The sequence below is a fragment of the Anoplolepis gracilipes genome, chromosome 15, assembly GCF_047496725.1.
Source record: "Anoplolepis gracilipes chromosome 15, ASM4749672v1, whole genome shotgun sequence".
NCBI lineage: Eukaryota > Metazoa > Arthropoda > Insecta > Hymenoptera > Formicidae > Anoplolepis > Anoplolepis gracilipes.
This window is the reverse complement of record NC_132984.1, coordinates 855,206-881,705: the sequence shown is the minus strand read 5'-3', so window position 1 is coordinate 881,705 and position 26,500 is coordinate 855,206. Positions and strand designations below refer to the sequence as shown.

General features: G+C 28.0%; 3 protein-coding genes and 1 long non-coding RNA gene across 7 annotated transcripts; all 4 read left to right on the top strand.

The window, feature by feature from the left end:
* The first annotated feature begins 308 nt into the window (after positions 1–308).
* Positions 309–3,208, top strand: LOC140674156 (potassium/sodium hyperpolarization-activated cyclic nucleotide-gated channel 1-like). Its single transcript, XM_072907537.1, has 10 exons — positions 309–355; positions 524–793; positions 876–1,100; positions 1,227–1,413; positions 1,514–1,648; positions 1,754–1,949; positions 2,050–2,241; positions 2,519–2,617; positions 2,744–2,865; positions 2,966–3,208. The coding sequence occupies exons 1-10, from the start codon at positions 309–311 to the stop codon at positions 3,206–3,208; spliced, it is 1,716 nt and encodes a 571-aa protein (XP_072763638.1).
* Positions 3,209–5,823: 2,615 nt separating this feature from the next.
* Positions 5,824–10,236, top strand: LOC140674107 (major royal jelly protein 1-like). Of its 2 annotated transcripts, none has more exons than XM_072907465.1 (3): positions 5,824–6,348; positions 6,676–7,548; positions 8,733–10,236. In XM_072907465.1, the coding sequence occupies exons 2-3, from the start codon at positions 6,779–6,781 to the stop codon at positions 9,253–9,255; spliced, it is 1,293 nt and encodes a 430-aa protein (XP_072763566.1). In that variant the 5' UTR covers positions 5,824–6,348; positions 6,676–6,778; the 3' UTR covers positions 9,256–10,236. The 2 variants fall into 2 exon arrangements, with proteins under 2 accessions (XP_072763566.1, XP_072763565.1); XM_072907464.1 differs by having other exon boundaries at positions 5,824–6,376.
* A 2,929-nt stretch (positions 10,237–13,165) lies between these two features.
* Positions 13,166–14,350, top strand: LOC140674048 (uncharacterized). The gene is made up of 2 exons (XR_012048155.1): positions 13,166–13,323; positions 13,440–14,350. It is a non-coding gene; the product is annotated as an uncharacterized lncRNA (long non-coding RNA).
* A 5,885-nt stretch (positions 14,351–20,235) lies between these two features.
* LOC140673863 (dopaminechrome tautomerase-like) lies at positions 20,236–26,120 on the top strand. 3 transcript variants are annotated; one of them, XM_072907093.1, is made up of 3 exons: positions 20,236–20,349; positions 21,293–22,165; positions 24,031–26,120. In XM_072907093.1, the coding sequence occupies exons 2-3, from the start codon at positions 21,396–21,398 to the stop codon at positions 24,551–24,553; spliced, it is 1,293 nt and encodes a 430-aa protein (XP_072763194.1). In that variant the 5' UTR covers positions 20,236–20,349; positions 21,293–21,395; the 3' UTR covers positions 24,554–26,120. The 3 variants fall into 3 exon arrangements, with proteins under 3 accessions (XP_072763194.1, XP_072763195.1, XP_072763196.1); XM_072907094.1 differs by lacking the exon at positions 20,236–20,349 and adding an exon at positions 20,677–20,762; XM_072907095.1 differs by lacking the exon at positions 20,236–20,349 and adding an exon at positions 20,882–20,907.
* The last annotated feature ends 380 nt before the right edge of the window (positions 26,121–26,500 follow it).

The window sequence follows — 26,500 nt, the reverse complement described above, 5'->3', positions numbered from 1 at the left end:
TATTTACTATTATATATACTTGCAAAAATTTTATATTGCAATTGAACTTAATATTATAACATTTATAAAAGAATTAAATTTTATTCTGCGATATAATGTCAGATGAGAAATAATAATATATATAATTTCGAAAAAACAAAAAAAATATGTATTACAAATAATAATTCATATAATATTAAAAAAATTAATTGTAACATCAAATATAAATTATAATATTAAAACAATTAATTTCTGCATAAACACACACACACACACACACACATATATATAGCATTAAATCGATCAAATTACCAATACAGAATTTAGAAATGCATTTGCAAAGATCAATTGATTCATCAGAGAGCTTTTCCTCCATGTTGGTGATTTTACATGAAAGTATTTTTTTTTTTTCTAAAATATAAAAAATGTCTGATAGTTAAAAGCATTTGCTAACGTGTTCCTATGGTAATATTTATCTGAAACTTGAATTTGTCTCAAAGTGATCGCCATATTTTGCGTTCACACAATCATTGACACGTGTCAGCATGACGAAAGATATCTTGAAAAAACGAGCAAATTTACGCATGCACGTATGCGACTTGCCCAGGACGTCTGGCAGCAATTTGCCTAAATTACCACCGAACGCGAAATTCTATAGTCGTTGGAAGCGAAATCTTCAAAAGCTCGTTCTTGTCTCCACTCAGCATCCTTTGACGCAATTAATCTTTCGCAGCCAAGCAGCTGTTGCCTTCGAAAAAAGAAGACACTCAAGATCATCTAATCAATGGATAATTCATCCTTGTAGTATGTTAAGGTATAAGGATTAAAAGAAATAGTTTATTGAGCTTTTTTTTTTTTTAATAAATACAGATATAGTAAAAAAAACGTCATCACAGGTTCTACTGGGATGCAATAATGACTGTCACTTTTCTGTATATCTTTATGACGGCTCCACATATTACATGCTTCTACAGAATTGGAAAGAATAGTGGCCCCGAATATTGGAATATCGTGTATCCTAGTTATTTCATTTGCATCATCGATATATTTTTTAATTTCATCACTGGAGTCGTGTCCCCAGATAGACATGAGGTTCTTCTCGATGCTGCTTTAATCGCACGGTGATTCTACCATGTGTGATAGCGTATAAATTAATTTCCTCAATTTTCATCGACTTCCATCAAAGATTTATTCGGTGTAAAATTAAAAAAAAAAAAAAAAAAAAAAATATGTACATATTTATACAGAAATTACGCGAAAGGATATTTCTTCATTGATTTTATCAGCTCACTCCCGTACATGTGGTTCTACCCAGTACGTATCTTACCATCCGGTCCGAATTCAAATTCTGTGTTTCTCATTGTTGAATTTCTACCTATTTTGAAAATAATTCGCATACCTACATTACAACGCTATGTTCAACAAATCAATAAAGTAATTCGTAATTATATCACGTATATATATAAAAATCTTTCCGTAGATTGTCGATTTGAATTTTATATAAACAAAGTAAATTTAAATCATTTTTAAATAGAAACTTGGTACTTCTGAAACTCAAAAGACAACAATATGGCTCATTATCTTAACGTTATTAATTTTTCACTGGAGTAGCTGCATAAGTTACGTCTTTCCTTACATCGTTATGCATATACAAGAAAGACCGATGAAAGTATGTAAATTTGGTACCTTTTGCAAGCATTTTTTTTTCAATAAATAGTTTTTAATCTGTTTTATATTAAAATATATTTTATATCGTATAATACGATAATTTTAGAATTCCGATACGTATTACAGCATTACTGAACTTTATAACGAGCCAAATTGGAGAGTGTATTTAATATTTGTACATATTGGAGTAAGTAATTTAATTGGCTCCGGTTTCATGGAATTCGACAACTTTGGAATTTATGATAAAGTAATACGATGCACACTTTTGTTGCTGGGGAAAGGCTACACCATCTATCTCATTGGTATTAAGTTGTCGCCATTTAATTTTTTTTTTAATAAAAAATAATAATCTAATAATTTAATAATAATGTAATTTTTAACAATATGCTCCCATGATCGCAGTAACAATCCTGGAACTTTTGGAATCGTTAGCAGAGCCAGAACTTAAGTATCAAGGGATCATGCAGCAAGTAAAAGAATATATTCGTCAAAAAAAGCTTCCATTATATTTACGAGATAAGCTTATCTTTTACTACGAGTATCGTTATCAAGGCAATTTCTTCAAGGAAAACGTTATATTTGATACTCTTTCGGGTTAGTTAACACAAAAAAAAAAAAAAAAAAACTAAACTAAAATTCTAAAAGAAAAAAGAATTGGAATATTATATAAGTATATTTTTTATAGATTTATTTAAATAAACTGCACTCTTATTAATGGCATAGAAACAATATTAAGACAATAGAGACATCTGACTTTCTATTCACCTTTCTTATTAACATTATTATCTTTATGTCTGCAATAAAAGCACGCAATCTATCTATTAAATTTACATAATATTTTCTTTAATATTTTTTGTTTTGTTTACTCTAGATCATTTAAATCAAGAAATTTTATTTCATAGCAGCGCGAGTTTACTGGATACTATGATTCTTCATACTTTGTCCCGCAATGTTCTTGGTGATTTAATAAGTAATTGCTTTCTTTTACTAATATTATTTTAAAAAAATAGTTAATAAAAATACATTTATTATGATAAATAATAATGGAAATAATTATTATTAAATAATAATAGTGATTTATATCGGTTTGTCGTAGATTTAATAAGACCCGTAATATATCTGACAGAAGAGATAATATATAAAGCTGGCACTGACAGTGACTATATGTATTTTATAGCTAGTGGAACCGTTGCACTGATCACATTCTCAGGAAGAGAAGTAAGAGATTGCAAACGTTTTTATAAATAAGTAAATAAATAAATAAATAAATTTTTGCTTTATTTGAAATTACAATTAATTAATAAGACATGTTTTCAAGATATGTCATTTGCATGATGGTGAGCACTTTGGTGAAGCTGCCATGGTCTATCCGGATCGGCGTAGAACGGAATCGGTTATCACCCTGGAAGTGTGCGAGCTATTTCGCTTGCATCGTCGCGATTTCAAGTGTCTTTTTGCCAAAAACTCAGACTTTTATATCAGCTTGGAGTATATCGCGCAAGAACATTTGCAAAAGATTAAGAAATTGGACGGGGAGGGCGATCAGAGCGAACGAAAGTGAAAAATGTCAAAAGCAGTTTTATTCAATCTATGCAACCGCGAGGTTCTGTATAAATTAAATTCATTTTATTTATTAGTTATGTAGACAAAAAATTTGGAAAAAAGTTTTTGAAAAAGTTTGTCGAACTGAATGCCATGTAAAGATACTGTAATTTTAATATAATTTTAGTTAATCTAATATAAATATGTAACATTTTTAGACTCCCCTGTGTATTTATTTCGTTACAACGAGAGAGACCTTATTATAATATTTTTAATATTCAGAATAATAATAAGCTAGAATACATATTGAGAAAAATAAAAATATATATAAAAAGAAAAGTAAAAATTAATCCAATTTTATAAATATAATAATAATAATAATATAATATAATATATAATATATTATATATATTTTATAAATATTAATCCAACTTTATAAATCAAATATATTTAATTTAGTAATTATATTCCTTTTTCATAAAAATAACATTTTTTTACAACACTGAAAACATTTAGCTCAAATTTGGTATAAAATGTGTAAGCAAACATCTTCCCATCGTCTCTCTGGCCATTGTATAAATGCACTACCATACAAATGAGTGGGAGGTCGATGTTTTTCTAACTAATGACATTGACGAAGGTCTCTTTCGTCAGTCAAATTGCGACCATTATTGCGTGAACATTTAACGTTGCATTTAATATGCAAATGTAGAGCCCAATTGTCTCGACGCACACTTGATATTTACGTAAGAAAGTAATTTTCCTCAAGAAACTATCACAGAATCACGACTTCTTTTAAGATTTTATATACATGCTTTACGATTATATTCTATCATTTTACGGATTTTTTTTTTTTTTTTTTTTTGATAAATCCAAATAAAAAGCATACATACAAACAAGTTAAAGCATTAATTGACAATAATAAACAAATATTATAAGTCAAAATTTGATATATTTATACGAAATTATATTTCTTTAAATAAAATAATAATATATGTGTTTTAGGAGGATTTATCTATTGTATATAAATATTAAAAAGTGAAAAATGGTGTATGAAAATTAATCTTACATATCATAGTTTCTGCATTATTAAAGATAAAGTAACGCGTTTATATATGTATAATATTTTTCATTAATTTTAGTCTCTAAATATATAACTTTTAAAATATGGGCATGTCTTTGCAAATTATGCATAACAAAAATAAATGTATATACAGCAAAGGATACATGTAAGACATATGAAAGATTGATATAAATATTATATAAACCTCAATGTGTGAAGTTTATTATATCGAAACAATAATTTTTTTTGATAATTAACATTCTTTTACATTAATTTTGAAGGAAAAGTATTTCCAGTCTTTGTTGCTTTAACTAAAGTTTTTACTTTAGAAAAATTTATATAAACCATCCTAATTGCCGGAATAAAAAGAATTATTATTAATAATTAGGTATTATTAATAATATTATTAACTGATTGAAATACATTACAATGGCCGTCGCAGACTGGAATATTGATATTAATCAAATTATAAGATCCATAAAGTATATTCCAGGAGTATTATTTCGAAGCTCTGTGGGACTTATTTACAGCAGGTTTTAGAATTATTCAGATAAGCGCGAAGATGACCTTGATGTCTCCGAGATCGCCTCCACCTGGACAAAAATTATTATCGCCATATAATAGCCCCCTTTGAACTTTGACATTTGGATTGCAAAAATTCTCCTACAGATTCGAAGATATTTCAGGTGGTAATAATTATCGCCTCACCCTGCAAAGCATTTTATTTCTTATTTTATCTGTCTTATTATATTTTAATTGTGTTATTATATATTTTATTTGTGTTATCTATCTTATTTTATTCATATTATTAAATATTACTATTATACCGTATGTTAAAAGCCGATTTCAGTTTTCTCATTCATTACCGGATTTGCAATCCAACTTACTGATCTATATCTAGATATATATATATATATATATCGAAATCGAAAGAAATCGGCTTTTAACATATATATATATATATATATATATATATATATATATATATATATATATATATATATATATATTTATATATCGTAGATTTAAAGTAAGAAAAAAATTTAGGAGAATTTACGTTAACAAAAAATGGATTAAATTTTATATTAATTTTTAAGTGCACAATATTTTCCAGCATACATGTACATTTATATATTTAACAAACACAAAAAGTTTGATTATGAAGAATATTATTAATTATAATTATAATCAAAATTATTATAAAAAATTACTGATGAAACATTTTTTATCAAAGTAATATTTAGATCCAAATTATTTATTAATTTATTGTCATATTAGATTTCAAAATTCTAAATAAACATTCGAGTTCAACATTAGCTATTTTCGTAACGGTTACATCATCGGATGGAAAATTCGTGGCACGGTCGAGCAGAAAATGCAGTAATCTTTGCATTTGCGTGCCACTTGGCAGTCTATATACGCTCGGTGTAACATATGTAAGACGTCTTCCTCTCGATCTGGCCTCTGATGTATGTAAATACATACCCCAGACGAATGAGTGGGAGATCGACGTCTCCCTAAACCAACGACGTTGGCGAACGCGTCTCTCGTTTCTCGTTTCGTCAGTCAAATTGCGATCATCATAGCGTGAACATTTAACGTTAAATTTGGTGTGCAAATGTAATCTCGATGCGTTTTACACATACATATACATATATTTACGTAGGAAAATAAATAATAATTACGTCGGAAACTAAACCGATCCTGAAATCACGACTTCTTCCGAGATTACGGGTTTTGCGATTATATATTCTGCGACTTTACAAATTTTTTTGATAGATCCATATAAACAAGTTAAAGTAATAATTAACAATAAATAAATAAATATTATAAATCGAAATTTATACGGAATTTATTTTTTATTTTATAAAAATATATATGTTTATATAGAGGAATTATCTAAACGTAAAAAGTGAAAAATGTTGTATAAAAATAGATTTTACATATTGTATTTTCCTCATTACCGAGGATAAAGTAAATTTATGCGTTTATATGTGTATAATGTTTTCCATTAATTTTAATCTTAAACACATTACTCCTGAATATTGACATGGTTTTATGCGACACTGGAATAAAAAATTTTCCTTTTATGAGAGGTATATACAGCAAAAAAATACATGTAATGTATGTATATAAAAATTTATATAAATACATATAAATTTTAATGTATTTTTGTTAAGTTTATTATATTAAAACAATAATATATACAAATATTTATACGCGCAAGCTTGTGACAACAGAACTTTCAAATTTAACTCTTTAAAGAATAAATTATTTTGATAATTAACATCCTGCTTTCATAATAATTTTGAAGGAAAAGCTTTTCCAGTCTTTTCTGCTTTAAATGATTTTTTTAGTATATTTTTAATTAAAATTTATCTATATACATGTTTTAAATTTTGTGTTTATTTTTTTAAAAACAGGATTAAACAATTATTTGATAAATAATTGGATTTATAAATAAAACGTGGAAAGACATCCTCCTGTGAAACTTGAACGTGACCATCGAACTGATTCCGACATAAAATGGAACGGTTACTATTGTTAGCTCTTTTAGCTGTCACGGTATTGTGTTACGAACCGTTTCAAATGATCTTCGAGTGGAAGTCGATTGACTATCAGTGGCCGACCGACGAAGACCGGCAATACGCAGTATTGCGTGGCGATTATAATGCGGAAAAAAACTTCTTTTCCACCGTGAAATTCTGGAAAGACAAAATGTACCTGACGCTACCACGATGGGAAGACGGGGTGCCGGTGACGTTGGCGGTCACGTCGGCAAAGCCGGTGGACGGAGACACGGCGCCCTTACTGGATCCCTTCCCCAACTGGGATATGCAGAAGCTGGGTGACTGCTCGGCGTTTCAATTAGTCCACAGCGTGGAGATTGATCCTAAAGGTCGCATGTGGGTGATCGACACCGGTCGATCCACGGCTCTGCATCATGAGATTAAGGGCAACTGTTCGGCTCGCCTCGTCATCCTCGACCTCGAGGACAACGGCAAGATACTCCACACTTACGAGTTCCCCGATCACATAGCCCGTCGTGGGGTGACGTATCTCAACGATATCGTCCTCGATCACGAGAACGGTGGAATGGCATACATCAGTGACAATGGCCGAGAGGATCCCGGCATCATCGTGTATTCCTCGAAGAATAATACGTCCTGGAAGATTCGGCATAATTCCATGAAGGCGGAAGCCGAGGCGACCCAATTCATGGTAGCAAACACGCATATGATAAATCCGGTGCACGTGGATGGCATAGCAATCTCACCGGCGAGCAATCACGAGAGGTATTTTGCAAATTAAAGTTTTTTTTTTTTTCTACAAGCATGTATGAAAATTTGTGGGGGGTGATTTCTTAAAGAAAAATTGATGTACATTATCTTTATTGTCAGAATAAAAAGAATTATTATTTATTATCAGCTATTTTATGAATTGATGGATATTACAATGCGTAAAAATTTTTGCATTACAACATTTTGATAGAACAATATACGTAGTTGTAAAAAAATTACGCCCCTGTCTGCATAAAGCGATTGGATTAACACATCTATATATTCATGATACTGTATTATTCTATCTATTATCTTTGACATCTATTTATTATCGTTGACTATCAAAAATGAATCTATTTTTTTAACTATAAATAGATATATTTTTAGTGCCTAAAAAAAAAATGTTATTGCTTTTATACGTATATGAAAATGATTTCTTATTGTTATGTGCCTTTGCTGTTACGTTACAATTATAATAAAATTATCTCTGCAAGAAAAAAACTGTCGATATTAAGCGGGCATAAGTGAGACGGTATAGAAATATTAAAAAATTAATTAATATCTTTAATTACTTAATATTTTTATTCATATCTTTTTAATCCACTAACTATTTATTTTAAATGTATTTGTACAATTTTTCAAAAGCAATACATTTTTGTTGTGAAAAAATATTTCAAACAAAAGTTGTCAGTTTTAAAGAATAAAAAATAGTAATTTTTATTTAATTTTGAATAACAGTATCTTGATCAAAAAGTTATTTTATAAATTTTTCATATAACTATAGCTTATAATTCTTATTGCATAGTTTTGGAAATAAAATTGAAATACTTTCAAAAAAAAATAATTTCAAATATTTGTATATTAATGTATGTATTTTTGAAAAAAAAAATTGTTCTAAAAGTACAGGAGCATTTCAAAGAAATCAATTCTTTTACGTCCTGTTGATTCTAAATAACGCTATAAGAATAAAAGATGCTTTTGAATAATCAAAGGGAATGAATGAAAAATACATCTTTGATAGGCTACTTAGAGGGTGCGGATTGCACATTAAACGACTGTATTTCTATTCTATATCGCAAGAATATAATTAATTATTTTATTTATCTTTATAGGGAGAAATTTTTTACAATATATTTTTAATAAATTAAATTCAAATTTATACAGGAGGTTTTAACAAACGACAATGAAATCTATTTCAGGCAGATTTACTACTCACCTTTATCTTCGTTTCATTTGTACACAATCCCGGTGTTCACTCTGAGAAACAACGTGACAAATATCGATCAATACGTGATGGAACTCGGGCGGAAGCCATCGCAGACTGATAGTATGACAATGTCGGCCACTGGGGTGCTTTATTTCGGCTTATTAGCCGACGACGCTATAGCCTCGTGGGATACGAAAAATACATCGTCTTTTACCATCGGCAAACGAATTATATTTCGCGATCACGTTTTGTCGCAGTGGCCTGACAGCTTTGCCTTTGACGACGACGGCAACTTATGGTGTGTCACTAACAGGTTGCAAAACTTTTTGAACAATCATGTCAATATCGACGTGCCCAACAATCGGCTCATTCGAACATACGTAGGAGTTAAGAGTTACCTGTATTACGAAAACGGTACCGCACCGGAATGGCCGGATGTGACTGCCGGTGCTAATTCTGTCAAGTTCGCGCTCGCCACATTATTGGTCGCAATTGTAGTATTTGTCGCGAAATAATTATATTTCGTATAAAAAATATGTATATGTTGCAGATTTGAAGAAACGATTTACGAGAATTCGCGTTAGCAAAAAATCAATTAGATTTTTATATTAATTTATAAGTGTGCAATATTTTTTATAACATTATCTCTATATATTTGGGTATGTAAATGAAAAAAATACAAAAAGTTTAACTGTGAAAAATTACTATAAAAAATTATTATAAAATTATATTCTACAAATTCTGAGTAATACATATATTTATGATTATTTTATAAAACCAATTTAATTATCGATTTATAATATGAATTTTTAGAAAAAAACTAAAATCTATTAATCGGCAGATATTTATATATGCGTACATATTTAAATGAATACTTAAAAACTAATTGATTTTTTATCGGAATTTTTGTGGATCGTTTAGACATGTCATGTAAATGTGTCATGTAAATCGTCTCTTCACTATATTTTCATTTATTATTTATAATTACGCTTCGGAGTTAATTATACTCAAAGCGCGCAATCGTCGTAATTTCAAAATGTAGCGATTTAAATAATCGGCTTTGTAAATTTCTATTAGAAATTTTTTATAGTAATTTTAAATTTAAATTATGTATATAGTTACTAGCTTTTTATTATAAGATAAGTGTGTGATGATACCGAATAAACAACGAATTTTAATTGAAAATAATTGCATTCATACTCATACAGCACAGAAAGATTGTATACACGTTGCAACAATCTTTCACTTCAATATATTGCAATATTGAAAATTCACTGCGAAATGTTGCTGCACCATTGCTATAGGATTGCAGCAATCAATAAATGTCCGCTTTTAGGAAGATTGCAACGAAATATTGTAGCAATATTACAATAATGTCATGAATTTGCAATATTGCATTGTTACTGCAATCGTCGAATATAATGTAATATTTTTGTTTCTGATAGATAAATATTAAAGCATATGGACATATAAAATACGAAAAAGTTGAACTTAAACACATGTAATAATTTTTTATCTAAAAAATATTATATTATAAATTTACATACAATTATATATATATATATATATATATATATATATATATATATATATATATAATTTATTATATATAAATTTATAATATAATATTTCTTAGATAAGTATTACTGCAGGCATTTATTTTAAGTTCAACTTTTTCATATTTTATATGTTTCCCATACGTTTTATCATAAAAAATATAATTATAGAATTTCAATTTTGAAATTTTTCCAAAATGTTTATGTTATGTTGCAACAATTGTGCTCGTATTTTGTGGATTTATATCTCTGCAATTTCTTTGTAATGTTTCATTGCAATTTGCAATATTGCAACGTTACTGCAATGTAATTGCAATTATCTGTGCTGTATGGGTATCTTATTTATATTCTTTCACAATTGTGCCAAACAATATTGTATTCAAATTAGACACGCATGCGGTAAACATAAAACTGTCAGATGTCAATAATTTACTACATGCGCAAGTTTTATTGTTATTATTTAATAAAGAAAAAAAGAAAGATAAATAATTCTTTTCTAAAAAGTGTGTTAAATCGCTCAACTCGAATAATATATTGAAATGTTCCCTCTCTAAAAAGTGCGTAAATCTCGAACTCGAATATCTGTTGAAGACTCTTTTCCGCGATGCTGATTAAATATCTCGTTTGTCCGACCACCCGGTAAAAAATTTCTCATATACAATTATATATAACAATATAAAAGTTTATAGAAATATATAAAATTCTGTATAAGTTATGTATAGTTATGTATAGTATGCATAATTTTGTATTATCGTTGACTGACATCTGGCCAACATTAATATAAAATTATATATAATTATATATAATTATATATATAATAAATCATATATTATTATATATAATTATACATAACTTGTACAAAATTTTATATATTTCTATATAATTTTATATGGTCATATATCATATATGATTATACATAACAAATTTTTTACCGGGCAGCGACTTGCTTTATTCTTCATTCGCATCGTTTGCAGCTGTCAAATGTCAAGCTGTCAGGCGAATTAGACCAGGGATGACAAAATCTTATGGGAGAATTTTAACTATAGTATTTCAGCGCCATCTAAAAGTCTGACCCCATAAAATACAAACTAAAATGGCAAAAATCCAATATGGCGTAAGCCATGGTGTAAAGATAGATCTTTGCACCATGGCGTAAGCCTTATTATTAGTAGCAATTTGTGGCAATTATTATAGTTCATAAGTGCATTGAAGTGCATGAATTAATACATTGAAAGCAATTGAAAGAAGGGAATATTATAGATCCGAAGAATATTTCTAAAAAGTTAAAGAAAGAAATCTCTCGTACACATCTCATCCATAGATAAGTGAGTATCAACATTATTAATAAGCATATATATATATATATATATTAATTGAAATCGTGAATAATAATAAATAAGATGATATACTCTAGAAAAATCTATTGTCTTTTTAAATATAATAAATGTATCACATATGTAATATATATTAATGTAATATATTAATATAATGGAAAAATTTAAATTAAAAAATATTTTGTAGAAAATATGGGAAGAGCGTGTTGTGTCCCTGGATGTAATTCGGGAACAAAGGTGCCATCACATAAATTCCCCAAATATCCACAGAGATGTGCAGAATGGATAAAGAATTTAAAATTAGACAATTTAAAAAATCATTGTGCAGATCAATTACAAAAATATAAAATCTGTCACAAACATTTTCGCGGAGAAGATTATAGTCTTTCTTTGCATCATCGATTTTTATTAAATACAGCAATTCCTACTCCACTTGCGACAGATTCTAATGCAGAAACAATAACTAGCAGTGCACAATGTTCATCAGAGCAACAACAATTTCAAGAAGAAACGAAAATAAAATACAGCAAAAGTGTACAGTTTACAAATGATCAAAATATGCATACAGAAACAATGGTACTATTTGAACGGCACAGCAATGAACTTGAGCAATCACAACTAAAAAAGATGCATATGAATAATAATACACAGCAAATTGAGTCGCAGAATATAGCAGTGTTTCAACAAAATGCTTTAGAAAGCAAAACTCTTGAACAACACGAAAAAATAAATACAGACATTCAAAATCATGAGTGTAGATTGCAAAACTTGGAAGCACAAATGAATAATATTAAAAAAATATTAAAAAGACGACCACAGTTGCAAGAAATAACTCGCACAAGAATATTAAACCCTGTAGCTAAAAGATTGTACGATATAAATGTTAAATTAAAATGCAAAAATAGATATCTAAAACGTCTGGTAAAACATCGCAAGTTATAAGAAAAAAAAGAGCAGCATTCAACTGCAACTGTACGAGAACGTTTTGTTAACATGATCTTAAGGAACAATGACATACCACCTAAGGTATGTGATGCATAATGCTGTATGCTGATGTGTATTACAAATGTCCCTACCAATTCTTACATTTCAAATTTCTTGATAAAACATATTTGATATTTTTGGCATAATTGTATATCATGATCTTTTATTTGTATATAATTAAATCTTCACTGCTCAGACGCGCTTATCCTTTACTATCTAATGGAAAAAAGACAAAGACTTTTACCTACCGCTGCTTTTCACAGATAAGAAAAAATAATTTCGAAAGAGTGAATCAAACACTTTTTTAATTCTCGTGTTCTTTCACAGCCTAATTACCTTCAGCCAATCAGGTTTTTTTCATTAGAATTATTATTGTTTTAAGTACTTTCTTCACCAAGTTATAGATCTTCCTATTAATTCTTTTCATTCTAATTATATCCTGTATTTCTGCATTATTGGAAATTCTGCATTCGAGCATTAATGGTTATTTTTTTTTATTATTATTAATTTAATAAAATTATAACTTGCTACAAATTTCACATTACAGGTACAGAAAAAAACTTTGGTACATAGTCAAAATATTTTGGATATTCTTCATATTCCTGTGGAAGCTGAGAATTTGTAGAGATGTTTGTCAAGCAGAGGTTCTATAACAAGCATTATAAGATTATGGATTTACTGACTCCTTATGTCAAGGGTAGAAAGATTGGTAAGACATTATTACAATAGAATTAATTATAATATTAATTCAAAACACAAAAAATAGATATTTAGCAAAAATATATATTGAGACCACATATAATCACTTGCTTTAATATTTACTAGATTTATTGGGAAGTGCTGGAGTCAGCAAAACTGTACTATGGAACTATACTAATTATATATATTATGGAACTGATTAACAATGTAGCTATGGTGGTTATTCAGTATTCGCTACTGTGACGAAAAAAACCTATGAGAATAACGATCTCCAGCATGAAATGAAAAGACAGAATCCAGTCATTTTTCTAAAAAATAAGATAAGACGTATAAGATAGCACTAGCGTACAGACAGATGAATAAACCATCAGGCTCTTGTGTCCGTGTATTTAGCAGTCGTCTCTGAATATTTTCGTGAATAAGGTCTGAGGTGTATTATTCATTGATCTTCAGGTTCACCTAGGCTTTTCGAGAAAAGAAGACCCGGTAAAAAATTTCTCATATATAATTATATATAACAATATAAAAGTATATAGAAATATATAAAATTCTGTATAAGTTATGTATAGTTATGTATAGTATGCATAATTTTGTATTATCGTTGACTGACATCTAGCCAACATTAATATAAAATTATATATAATTATATAATAAGTCATATATAATTATACATAACTTATATAAAATTTTATATATTTCTATATAATTTTGTATGGTCATATATCATATATGATTATATATAACAAATTTTTTACCGGGGAAATATAAATATACATAGTTTGTTAAGGACATTAAATAAATAAAATGACAATAGTTAACACGCACATATTACTAATGCAAGATATCCTTCGAGCATCTTTGTTAATTAAACTTTCATATTGGCAAAGTTTCAAGTCTTTGTTAATGTCGATAAACATCAAGGACAAGTGCGTAGTTTCGATGTATCTTTTCTTCAAGATGTACGAACAATAACTTTTCTTATAGATCATCTTTCTTGTAAAGAAAACTAATAAAGAAAGAAAAAAACGTCAAATATATATGTTTTTGCGACAAAATTCTATTAAAATTCTATCCTATATTAAATTTAAGAAATTATAAATAATAGTAATATGATAAATAAGTAATCAGTGTAAAACTGCATAAAATGTAAATAACAATTGTAGCAAAATTATTTTATTTAAAATATATACCCTTTGGTATTAAAACTTTTTTTGAAATTAGTACTAATTTTAAATCCAGAAAAAAATATTTCAAAATGTTTGAACTAATTTGCATAAGTTTTGAATGATTATTCTTTATAATATTATACAATTTTATTGCGTAGAAGATATTTTTTCGTAATTTTATTATAAAAATGTCAAAATAATGAAGTTTCCTTTTTTGTGTAAAAAAAACCAGTTTAAATTTAAATGTCCATCATTTTGTTAAAAAACAATATTTTAAAAATTAACTATGATAAGGAGATTACTTAAAAGAGATTTTTTTACTAATATATTTTAAATTTTTTATATTCAGTTAAAGTATATAGAATTTGTAATTTGTATTGTATATATAATGTAGAATGTACTTCCTCTATTATATAATATTCTTAATAAAATTCTAAATACTTTATCTATAAAATATTTTTAAATAAAAATTAAATGAGAATTCCGTTTTGCTAAGTTAAAAAATAATATTTTTGTTTCAAAATAGCTTTTTTAGGTGCGAATGCGAATTCTAAACTGATAAGAATTAAGCATATCAGTAGTCGAGGGTGAACATTCTTGCTAACTATATTTATGAACTATCTTTCATGTTTTGGTATGTGAATCACTATGACCATGAACTTTACTTGGTATATTTTTCTTTTCCAGACACTGTAAATTGTAGATTATCCATCATCGAATTTTGCTTCATTTAAATATTCATTTAAACAATCATTAATAGTTATTAAGAAATGCATATCAACTAGAAATTCGCAATCTTGAGGACCAATAGGTCCTTCGATACAATATCTACTTATTTGATGTCATTCATAGAATCATCCTTTAGAACGATGATCAGAGTGCTTCTTTGAGCATAGAATCATCCAGTTCGAATCATCTATGAATATAGAATAAGAAGAATATCAATAATAAATGACTTTTTTATGAGAATTTTTCTGCTTCAATTTCAATACTTTGTTTGAATGTATCTCTTTGTGTGTGCTATATATTATTTCAAATCGTAACGCATATATTTATAAAAATCTTATAATTTAATACAATATTACAATAATTTATTTAAAAAAATTAAACTTTGTTTTGTGATATTTGTGTAATATCAGATGAGAAATAACATTTAATTTCGAAAGAAACAAAAAAATAAAAAAAATATATGTATATATATATATATATATATATATATATATATATATATACATATATTTTTTTTATTTTTTTGTTTCTTTCGAAATTAAATGTTATTTCTCATCTGCAATTTACAGGAATTTTACAAGCAAATTAAATTTGAATTACCTTTAAATTTTATGAAATTTATTATATTAGAAATTTGATATTTCTCAAACTCAAGAGACAATAATATAGCTCATCATTTTAACAATCATTTTATTAATTTTTCACTAGAATAACTGTATTTTCCTTACATTATTATGCATATGCAAGGAAAACTCATAAAAGTAATTAAAAACAAAAACAGTTTAATAATTGTTAACTATATATATTTATTAAAATTCTAAGAAAAAAGAATTGGATATATATTATTATAAAAGTATGTTTTTCATAAATTTATATAAATAAACTGTGTGCTCCCATTAATGACATAAAGACATAAATATTAAGAAAAGACAATGGAAAGTTAAATGTATACAATAAATAATGAATCAGACAATAATAAGGAAAGCACATACACGCACATAGAAACTTTTCTATTGTCCCTTCTTATTAACATTTATATTCATGCCTGCAATGAAAGCATGCGTACAATCTAAGTACTATATTTCCTTTAATATTCCATTTTTAATGTTGCATATACTTTTTCTTTTGCTATCTAAGTTTAAATAGAAATTTTATTTCATATCAGCTTACTGCCAATACCATGATTCTTTATCATTTGATAATGTTCTTAGTGATTTAATATAAGTATTTATTTTCCTTTTACTTACAAAAAATAGTGAATAAATTTTTTTATTATAAATAATAATAATTAAAAATAATTATTAAATATAATATAATAATTATTATTATTTATTTTGGTTTTTCGTAGAAAATGAAACCAAATAAATGTAAATATATTTTACAGAAAATATAATTTATAAAGATACTAATAATGCTATATATGTATTTTATAGCGAAATAATCGTTGTATTGATCACATTCTCAAGAAAAGAAGTAAGAGATTGAAAACGTAAAAAAAATAATAAATTTTTGTTTTGTCTGAAATTACAATTAAGTAATAAGATATGTTTTCAAGATATATCATTTACATGATGGTAAGCATTTTGATGAAGATCTATCTGGATCGACGTAAAGCGAAATTGATTGTCACCCTGAAAGTGTGCGAACTATTTTGCTTGCATTGTCGCGATTTTAAACATTTTTTTTTTGTAAAAAAAATTCAGACTTCTATAACAGTTTTGAGTATATTGTATAAAAATAATGTTTGCAAAAAATTAAGAAGTTGACTGAAAAGAACGATCAGGGCAAACGAAAATGATAGAATCAAAAACAGTCATTCACTTTATGCAATTAAAATTTTGTAAATTAAATCCATTTTATTAATATTATTACTTGCGTAAATAAAAAAAAAGCTTATTAAACTGAATTATATAAATATATATATATATATATATGACATTTTTTGGCTGCTTTGTGTGTTTTTCATTGCAGCTGATGAGAAGCGAAAAATTGTTTAGTCTGCCTTTCTAATGTCATTTTTATTAAGAACTCTTATTTGTAAAATAAATATTTGGCATTTTTATAATGTGTGTTTAGAATGAATTAAAATACTAACGTTGAATAAGTCTCTGATTTAACGAGCTTAAATATACATAGACAAAAGCTCCGCTTTCGTTTCCCATTGGCCTAGTAAAATCGACATGTGTCCGAGGTCGCTCGAAATAGCATCATTCGAAGAGCAACAGTTAATAGCCCCAGTGAATTAGGAACAGCAACGACAACGAAAAAGATATATATATATATATATATATATGTATATATAGGTGTATACGTAGGATAAAAATCGTCCAGAGGCGGAAATTGCGATTGATCGAGATTAAATGGGTGCGGAATAAGACGAATGCTCTGACTTTTATCGTGTCTGATGGATATTTGTTATGTCATGGTATCGTCGTAAAAAGAATTGCGCTATTGCAGCAAAAATAGACTTTGGAAATAACAGCAGAACTTATAATATCTTTTAAATTTCTGTCTCAATTTTTGTATAATATATTTTTCATACGCAGAATAATAATCGGATAAGATTCATATAGAGAGAGTAAAAATATTAAAATTAATTCAATTTTATAAATCAAATATATTTAATTTAGCAAATTCCTTTCTTTATAAAAGTAAAGTCCTTTTCAACATCACTGAAAACATTTAAATATTAAATTTTACGCACTTTCCATCATTTTGACTTTTGTCGTAGATATTTTTCATTATCGAAAAATTTTGTTTTATTTCGTTATTTTTTTTTTTTTTTAATTTAAATTTTAGATTCAAATACAGAGCTAATTAAAATTAAATAGATATTAAATTTGCCATATCAAAAATCTATCACGTTAACATTTGATTTCAATGTTCTAAATAAACATTATTTAAAATTAGAAAAGTATAATAGTGCAAATAAATTTACCTCGTTTATCTTAATTAAAAAATTTTGTCCATCTTAGTACAAATATACAAATCATACTTTAAAACGCATCGCAAAAATCCTCATTACACAGTAAAAAAAAATATTAATTTTAACATTCTTTGCATATTTCAGAAAGCCTGCTCAAATTTTAAATTAAAATAACTCATTTATCGTGTGTTATTTATTGACAAATTAAAAATGTTACGTAATTGACACAAAACTTTACATTTATTTTTGTTATTGTTACTTTAAGTGTTATGTAAAAGTAACATATAAATTAATTAAAAACTACATGAAAGAGTAGTTACCATAACTCGTAAGAAATATTGATAAAACATTTTAAAGTTCATGACTACTCGAAGATTTATTTGAACTTTTCTTAGAATGTTAAATTGATTTTCAAACATGTGGATTGTTTGAAATGATTGTTAATGATGTGTGTTAAAAGCACTCGAAATAATATTCCACTTTTAAGAGACGTACACAAAGTGTTAAGTTATAAAGTTAACATAAATGTAACGCAGGAAAATGTTACAAAAATAATAATATATCAGCTGTATGTTAATTTTACATTCAAGTAAAGTAATTGAAACATATTTTACTCTGTACATTTATCTAATTAAAGATGTAAGATAAAATGTGTAGTCTCTAATTAAATGTCAGATAAAATAAAATATTATATATTACACCAGGTATGAGCACGGAGAGATCTATGTATTTGAATATTTATTTCGACATTATATTATTCCTGTGAATATATTTCTTCGATCTTGATATACGAAGGTGAAGCATAATGTAAAAAAGTGGTTGTGTCAACATACGATGTATTACGCATGTGCCTCTGATTCATGTCAGCCGCGGGAAGCAGACCGTGGTGAGGAGGGAAGAAGGCACGTAGTATCATTGCGTAATAGCCTGTTGTTCGTGTGGCTGCAGCAACATCCCGTTGATGTAACTCTCAAAAATACCTACGATGTACTCTTTAACGATTCTATGTACATTAATATGCGCAAGTAAATTCGCATGAGAGTCACGTTGATAGTTATTGCTGGAACTCAAGGCAATTCTTTTAAGTCTATATAAACGTGTTACTTTCAAGGTTTTCCTACACCTTGAAGATAAATAAGTCGAGTTAAGTCATCCGCATTGAGATTGTGAGTTGACAGAGGGACCATGAACTCGTTGTACATTTTTGTATTTTTGTTCTAAATATTTTTGACTTAATATTAGCGTTAATGTTTAATTTTGGGAATAAATTGTACTAACATTTTTTTTTTTTTTTTTTTCAAAAATAAGTAAAAGAATCACTGAAAATGAAAAAAAAATAAAATGCACACGAATAACTTTTACCACATAGTAATAAATTCTTTTTAACTGTCAATTGCTTATGTTTATCGATAACTTGCTACTAAACAGATTTTATAATTATTTATCTTGAAAATAAATTATGGCGCTGTTTTCTCTTTATACTCGTTGTACATTTTAATACTTTTGTTCTAAATATTTATAACTTAATATTAATGTTAATGTTAAATTTTGGGAATAAATTGTACAAACATTTTTTTTTTCAAAAATAAGTACGAGAGTCACTGAAAATGAAAAAAAAAAAAAAATAAAATGCACATGAATATTTTACCACACAGTAATAAATTTTTATAACTGTCAATTGCTTATGTTTATTAATTTGCTACTAAATAGATTTTACACTTATTTTTCTTGAAAATAAATTATAGCGCTGTTTTCTCTTTATATACAAAGTGCAAAAATAAATAATTAATTTCTCTAACTTTATTAATTTTTCCAGATATTTTGACAGCAGTCGTCGACGATATGACTACAAAATATCTTTAGACAATAAAGTTATTATACAAGATCGAGTTCGCGCAAAAAACTAATAAAAAATGAGTGAAGGGTCGGCTATTTTTGTGACGGTTACATCATCGAACTCTGAAAATTCGTGGCGCGGTTGAGCAGAAAATGCAGCAATCTTTGCATCTCCGCGTCACTTTGCAACCTACGCGTAAGCTCGGTAGAACATGTGTGACGTCTTCCCCTCGGCTCTCTGGCCTCTGGTGTAAATACACACACCAGACGAATGAGTGGGAGATCGACGCCTCCCTAACCAACGACGTTGGTGAAGGCGTCTCTCGTCTCGTCAGTTAAATTGCGATCATCGTTGCGTGAACATTTAACGTTACATTTGGTATGCAAATGTAATCTCGACGCGCGCGTTTATATGCATATATATATATATATATATATATATATATATATATATATATATATATATCTAACGCACGAAAATAACAATTTCGTCGAGAACTAATCGATTACGGAATCACGACTTCTTTAGAGATTACGGGCTTTGCGATTGTATATTCTGCAACTTTACGGAGTTTTTTTTTTTTTAAATAGGTTTATATAAACAAGTTAAAATAATTATTGAAAATTAATAAACAAATATTATAAAGCAACAGTTGATATTTATACGAAATTTATTTTTTATTTTATAAAATTTTATATATTTCAGAAGATTCATAACTAAACATAAAAAGTGAAAAATGGTGTCTAAAAATAAATCTTACATATCACAGTTTCCACATTATCAAGGATAAAGTATAAATTTACGCGTTTATATCATATAATATTTTGTATAATATTTTTCATTAATTTTATTCTCTAAACATATAACTCTTGAATTATTGGAACGTATTTGAAAAATTATGCTACACTAGAATAAAAAATTTTCCTTTTATGAGAGGTATATAAATATATACAACAAAAAATACATATAAGATATATGACAAGTTTATTTAAATATAAATCAACGCATCTTTGTTAAATTTATTATATCAAAACAACATATATCATTACTATAATATATATATGTTCATACGCGCGCGAGTTTGATAATAGACTTAAATTTAACTTTTCAAATAATAAATTCTAATAATAAATTTAAAAAATTTAACTTATATAGATAATAAATAAATTTTGATAATAAATAAATTAATATTCTGTCACATTAATTTTGAAGGGACATTTCCAGTCTTTTCTGCTTTAAATAAATTTTTTAGTATACTTTTTATTAAAATGTATCTATGTATATTCATGTTTTAAATTTTGTGTTTATTTTTTAAAAACAGGATTAAACAATTATTTGGTAAATAATTGGATTTATAAATAAAACGTGGAAAGGCATCCTCCTGTGAAACTTGAACGTGACCATTGAACTGATTCTGACATAAAATGGAACGGTTACTATTGTTAGCTCTTTTAGCTGTCACGGTATTGTGTTACGAACCGTTCCAAGTGATCTTCGAGTGGAAGTCGATTGACTTTCAGTGGCCGACCGACGAAGAACGGCAAAACGCAGTATTGCATGGCGATTATATAGCGGCAAACAACTTCCTTTCCACCGTGAAATTCTGGAAGGGCAAAATGTACATGACAATCCCACGATGGAAAGACGGGGTGCCGGTGACGTTGGGGGTGACATCGGCAAAGCCGATGAACGGAGACACGGCACCCTTACTGGATCCCTTCCCCAACTGGGATATGCAGAAGCTGGGTGACTGCTCGGCGTTTCAATTAGTCCACAGCGTGGAGATTGATCCTAAAGGTCGCATGTGGGTGCTCGACACCGGTCGAACCACGGCTCTCCATCAGGAGAATAAGGGCGACTGTCCGGCTCGCCTCGTCATCCTCGACCTCGAGGACAACGGCAAGATACTCCACACTTACGAGTTCCCCGATCTCATAGCCCGTCGTGGGGTGACGTATCTCAACGATATCGTCCTCGATCACGAGAACGGTGGAATGGCATACATCAGTGACAATGGCCGAGAGGATCCCGGCATCATCGTGTATTCCTTGCAGAACAATACCTCCTGGAAGATTCGGCATAATTCCATGAAGGCGGAAGCGGAAGCGGTCGGATTCATGGTAGCAAACACGCACGTGATCAATCCGGTGCACGTGGACGGCATAGCACTCTCACCGGCGAGCAATCGTGACAGGTACTTTGCTAAGCCAAAGTTTTTCTTCTTACAAAACTCGATATCACCGGAGAACTAAATCTAATGTAGAATGTTTCTAAACAAAAAATTGTTCCAAATGATTCCTTGAAGAAAAATTCAAAAATATACCATCTCGATTGCCATAAATAATAACAAAAAGAAAAATTATTAATAATCAGCCATTTTATTAATTAATTAAAATATGTTACAGTGCATAACAATTTTTGCACAATAGTATTTTGATAAAACGATGGACTATAATTGCAAAGAAAATTTTATGCTATTGTATTCGTGTCACACTGCATAAATTTTGCGATTGGATTACCACATATATATTCATGTTGCTGTATCATTCTGTCTATTAACCTTTGATTTTTTCTTTGGCTATCAAAAACAGCTAGCTGTAGTTTTTAAGCACAGCTAGCTGTACTTAAAAACATGTTATTGTCTTGAAATATACATGAAAATTATTTCTTGCCATATCTGCCTTTGTTATTATCTTATAATTATAAATATATAATTATCTCTACTAGATTACAAAATAACACTGTCGCCATAAGTGAACATAAATGAGATGGTACAGGAACATTAAAATGTTTCTAATTATATATATATATATATATATATATATATATGTATTATTTTCGCTATATTATTATATTTTTTATTTATATTACTCCTATATTTATGTTACTTTTATTCATATTACTCATTTCTAAAAACTATAGTTTTAATCAATTACAATTTCTAAAATTGCATTTATTATCGGAAGCAATATTAATATAATTTTAAACTACTTTTTAAGTTTTATTCTTAAACTTCTTACGCACATTACATATCTAGCTAATTATAAACTAAAATAGAAACTATGGTTTTTACAGTTTTCTTAGTGATTCACTTGAGATTATTTAGTTTAAATTGCTTATTAAAATATTTTAAAAACAACAACATTTAAAAAAAATATTTCAAATAAAAATTGCTCAGTTTTAAAGAATAAAAAATGATAAAATTTATTTAATCTTAAATAATAGTATCGAGGTCAGGTCAAAGGTTACCTTAAATTTTCCAAATAAGTGTCCTTATAATTTTTGTTGCAACTTCTTTTAAATAAAATTAAAAAATTTTCAAAGCAGCTACTTTATCATTAATATATACATTTTCGAAAAAAAAAGTTTTTTTTTTTTTTTAAGACAAAGAAGCATTTCAAAGAGGTCAAATCTTGGATGATTCTAAATTATGCTAGGAATAAAAAATGCCTTCGACTATAAAGAAAATTGTATATATGAATGAATAAAAATATATATCTTGATATATCAACTGCACTAAAAAAATATTTTGCTAATGTAGATAGATTTCTAGATGTCTCAATTAAAATTTATCGTTACTTATTGTATCTGTTAGAATATTGTTTGTCACGTATAGAATTTATAACAGCAATATTCTAGCAATATCTCTAGAAAATTTAGATCCCATTGCCAATTATAAAATCACAAATATAATTGTCCTTGACAATAGGCCTTAAAGATAGACATCGCAGAAAAATTTTCTGTCTAAATTACACCAATAGTACAGATATAAATTCTGTCTCTGTCATTTAAATTGATTAAGTGCAAAATATATATGCGGTATCACAGTATTTGCTAATAATTTATCTGTTTCGATTAATTTTTTACATCTAGAAAATTTTTGTTCAAGTTGCAAGATTATTTTTTTGACTGCGTATATTTATATTGCATATATCGCGAGAAAACCCCCAATTTTAATTATATTTATATGGAGAAATTTTTTTACAATATATTTTTAATAAATGAAATTCAATAAATTTATATCAGAGATTTTAACAAACGACAATGAATCTATTTCAGGCAGATTTACTACTCACCCTTATCTTCGTTTTACTTGTACTCAATCCCGATATCCGCTCTGAGAGACAACGTAACAAATATCGATCGATACGTGAAGAAACTCGGGCGAAAGTCATCGCAGACGGATGGAATGACAATGTCGGCCACTGGGGTGCTTTATTTCGGCCTATTAGCCGACGACGCTATAGCGATGTGGGATACCAAAAATACACCCTCCTTTAATGTCGGTCAACGAATTATATCGCGCGATCACATGTTAACGCAGTGGCCTGACAGCTTCGCCTTCGATGACGACGGCAACTTTTGGTGTGTCACGAACATGTTGCAAAACTTTTTGAACAATCGTGTAAATATCACCGTGCCCAACTATCGTCTCATTCGAACACGTGCAGGAGTGAAAAGTTATCAGTATTACGAGAACGGCACGGCACCGGAATGGCCGGATTTTACGGCCGGTGCCGATTCTGTCAAATTCGCCCTCGCCACATTATTGGCCGCAATTCTCGTATTTGTCGCGAAATAATTGCTTTGCATATCAAAGATATATATTATGTTGCAGAAACGATTTGAAGAAACGATTTACGAGAATTCACGTTAGTAAAAAAATCGATTAAACTTTACATTAATTCGTAAGTGTGCAATATTTCCTTCATAATATCTGTATGTTTAGGTGAAAATGTAAATTTGTATAAATTTAAAAAATACGAAAAGTTTATGGCAAATTATTATAAATTAATATAATTACTGTAAAAAATTCTACCAAAGTATATTTCGAATTATTTTATAAAAATTAGTAATCGATTTATAATAGAAATTTTTGGAAAAAGGAAATCTCTTAATAGATATTTCTGTGTCGATTTATCGATTTTCGCAGATCGATTGCACGTGTCAGGTGTGTTCTTTCCATTATTTCCATTTATTATTTATAACTACGTTTCGAACTTAATTAATCAAAGCGCGTTTGATCGTCGTGATTTCAAAATGCGCCGATTCAAATAGGTGACTTTGCAAATACTTGTATTAAAAACTTGAATTCGCATTTTAAATTTAAATCATAGCAGCTACTAGCTTTTTATTATAAGATAAGTATGATGAGAACGAACAAACAATGAATGCGAATTTGAATTAATTGCATTCATCTTTATATCCTTTTACAATTGTATCGAACAATTGTATTCAGATTAGCCAAACGCATTACGATGAACATAAAACTGTTAGATGCAATAATTACATTACTGCATGCGCAAGTTTTATTTTTATTATTTGATAAGGAAAAAAGAAAAATGCATGATATTATATAAAAATTATATATGAATGATATCAGATTTATCTTTAGAGAAGCTTCTGACTTGTTAATGATAAAGATCCAGAAGTAATACCAATTAACAAATGCGTACATAATCTTTGACATATATATTTATTATTAGACTGTTTTAATTTACTGCTGTAATAAATGTAACGTAAACTATAAATTTCTGTGAAATTTTGGAAAATAATTTTATCGAACGAACTGATAAACTCTATTATTTGTTAAGTCAATATTTCTGATATTTTAACACTGATGACAATTCGCAATTGCTGTTTGTTGGTTTATTCGTTATATGCACTTATATATAGATTACGATATCATTCACAAACAGCATTTAACGGTACAACGATGCTGGTAAATTTTATATAAATAGATTTATATAAATAGAAGAATTTGGCAGGTTATTATTTATTTATAATATCGATATATTAATTTATAGATGTATATTTTGAATATCTCAATGAATATGTCTGTTCCTCTTTTCTCCTTTTATTTTCCCTTTTTTTTAAAAAAAAACTTTTCTTCCTTCTCTCTGTTTCTCTCTCTCTCTTTCTATCCACCTCTTTTTTAAACCTAGTCTTGCATTGAAGAATTTTTTTACACTCAACTCAAATCAACACATTATTTTTATGTATACGCATAAAATATTTATTAATATTATTAAATATGCATATATATAGTAAGATAATATATCAATTTATTATTACTCTATTATTGTTATAATTACTATATTATAATTATTATTAATAAAAATAAAAAAAAAAAACCAATTTAAAATAAACTATATTTATTTCATAAAATTCTGACTTGTATTCCGTTGCATCCGCAAGATTTATTCTACGCAATATATACACATTACGATGCCACCCACTAATGGAATGTTCCATTCGCTTTTGTCGAATGAGTCACGCCTAGTTTTCAGTGGCTTCAATTCATCATGCTGTAAATAAGGCCGTATACATTACCAACGAGTTAATGAGTAGCGCTTTTCCCAGAAAACTTTGTTTAATATCTTGGCCATTGAATCTGACCAAAGAGCGCATTGTGCTGGGATCAACTCTGAATTAAATTGCAGGTGTAATCGCGAGAGAAAGAAAGAGAAAAATTCTCAGGTTTATAATTTCGTTTATAGGATGGCAGTTGAAGCCTACAGAAATTGCG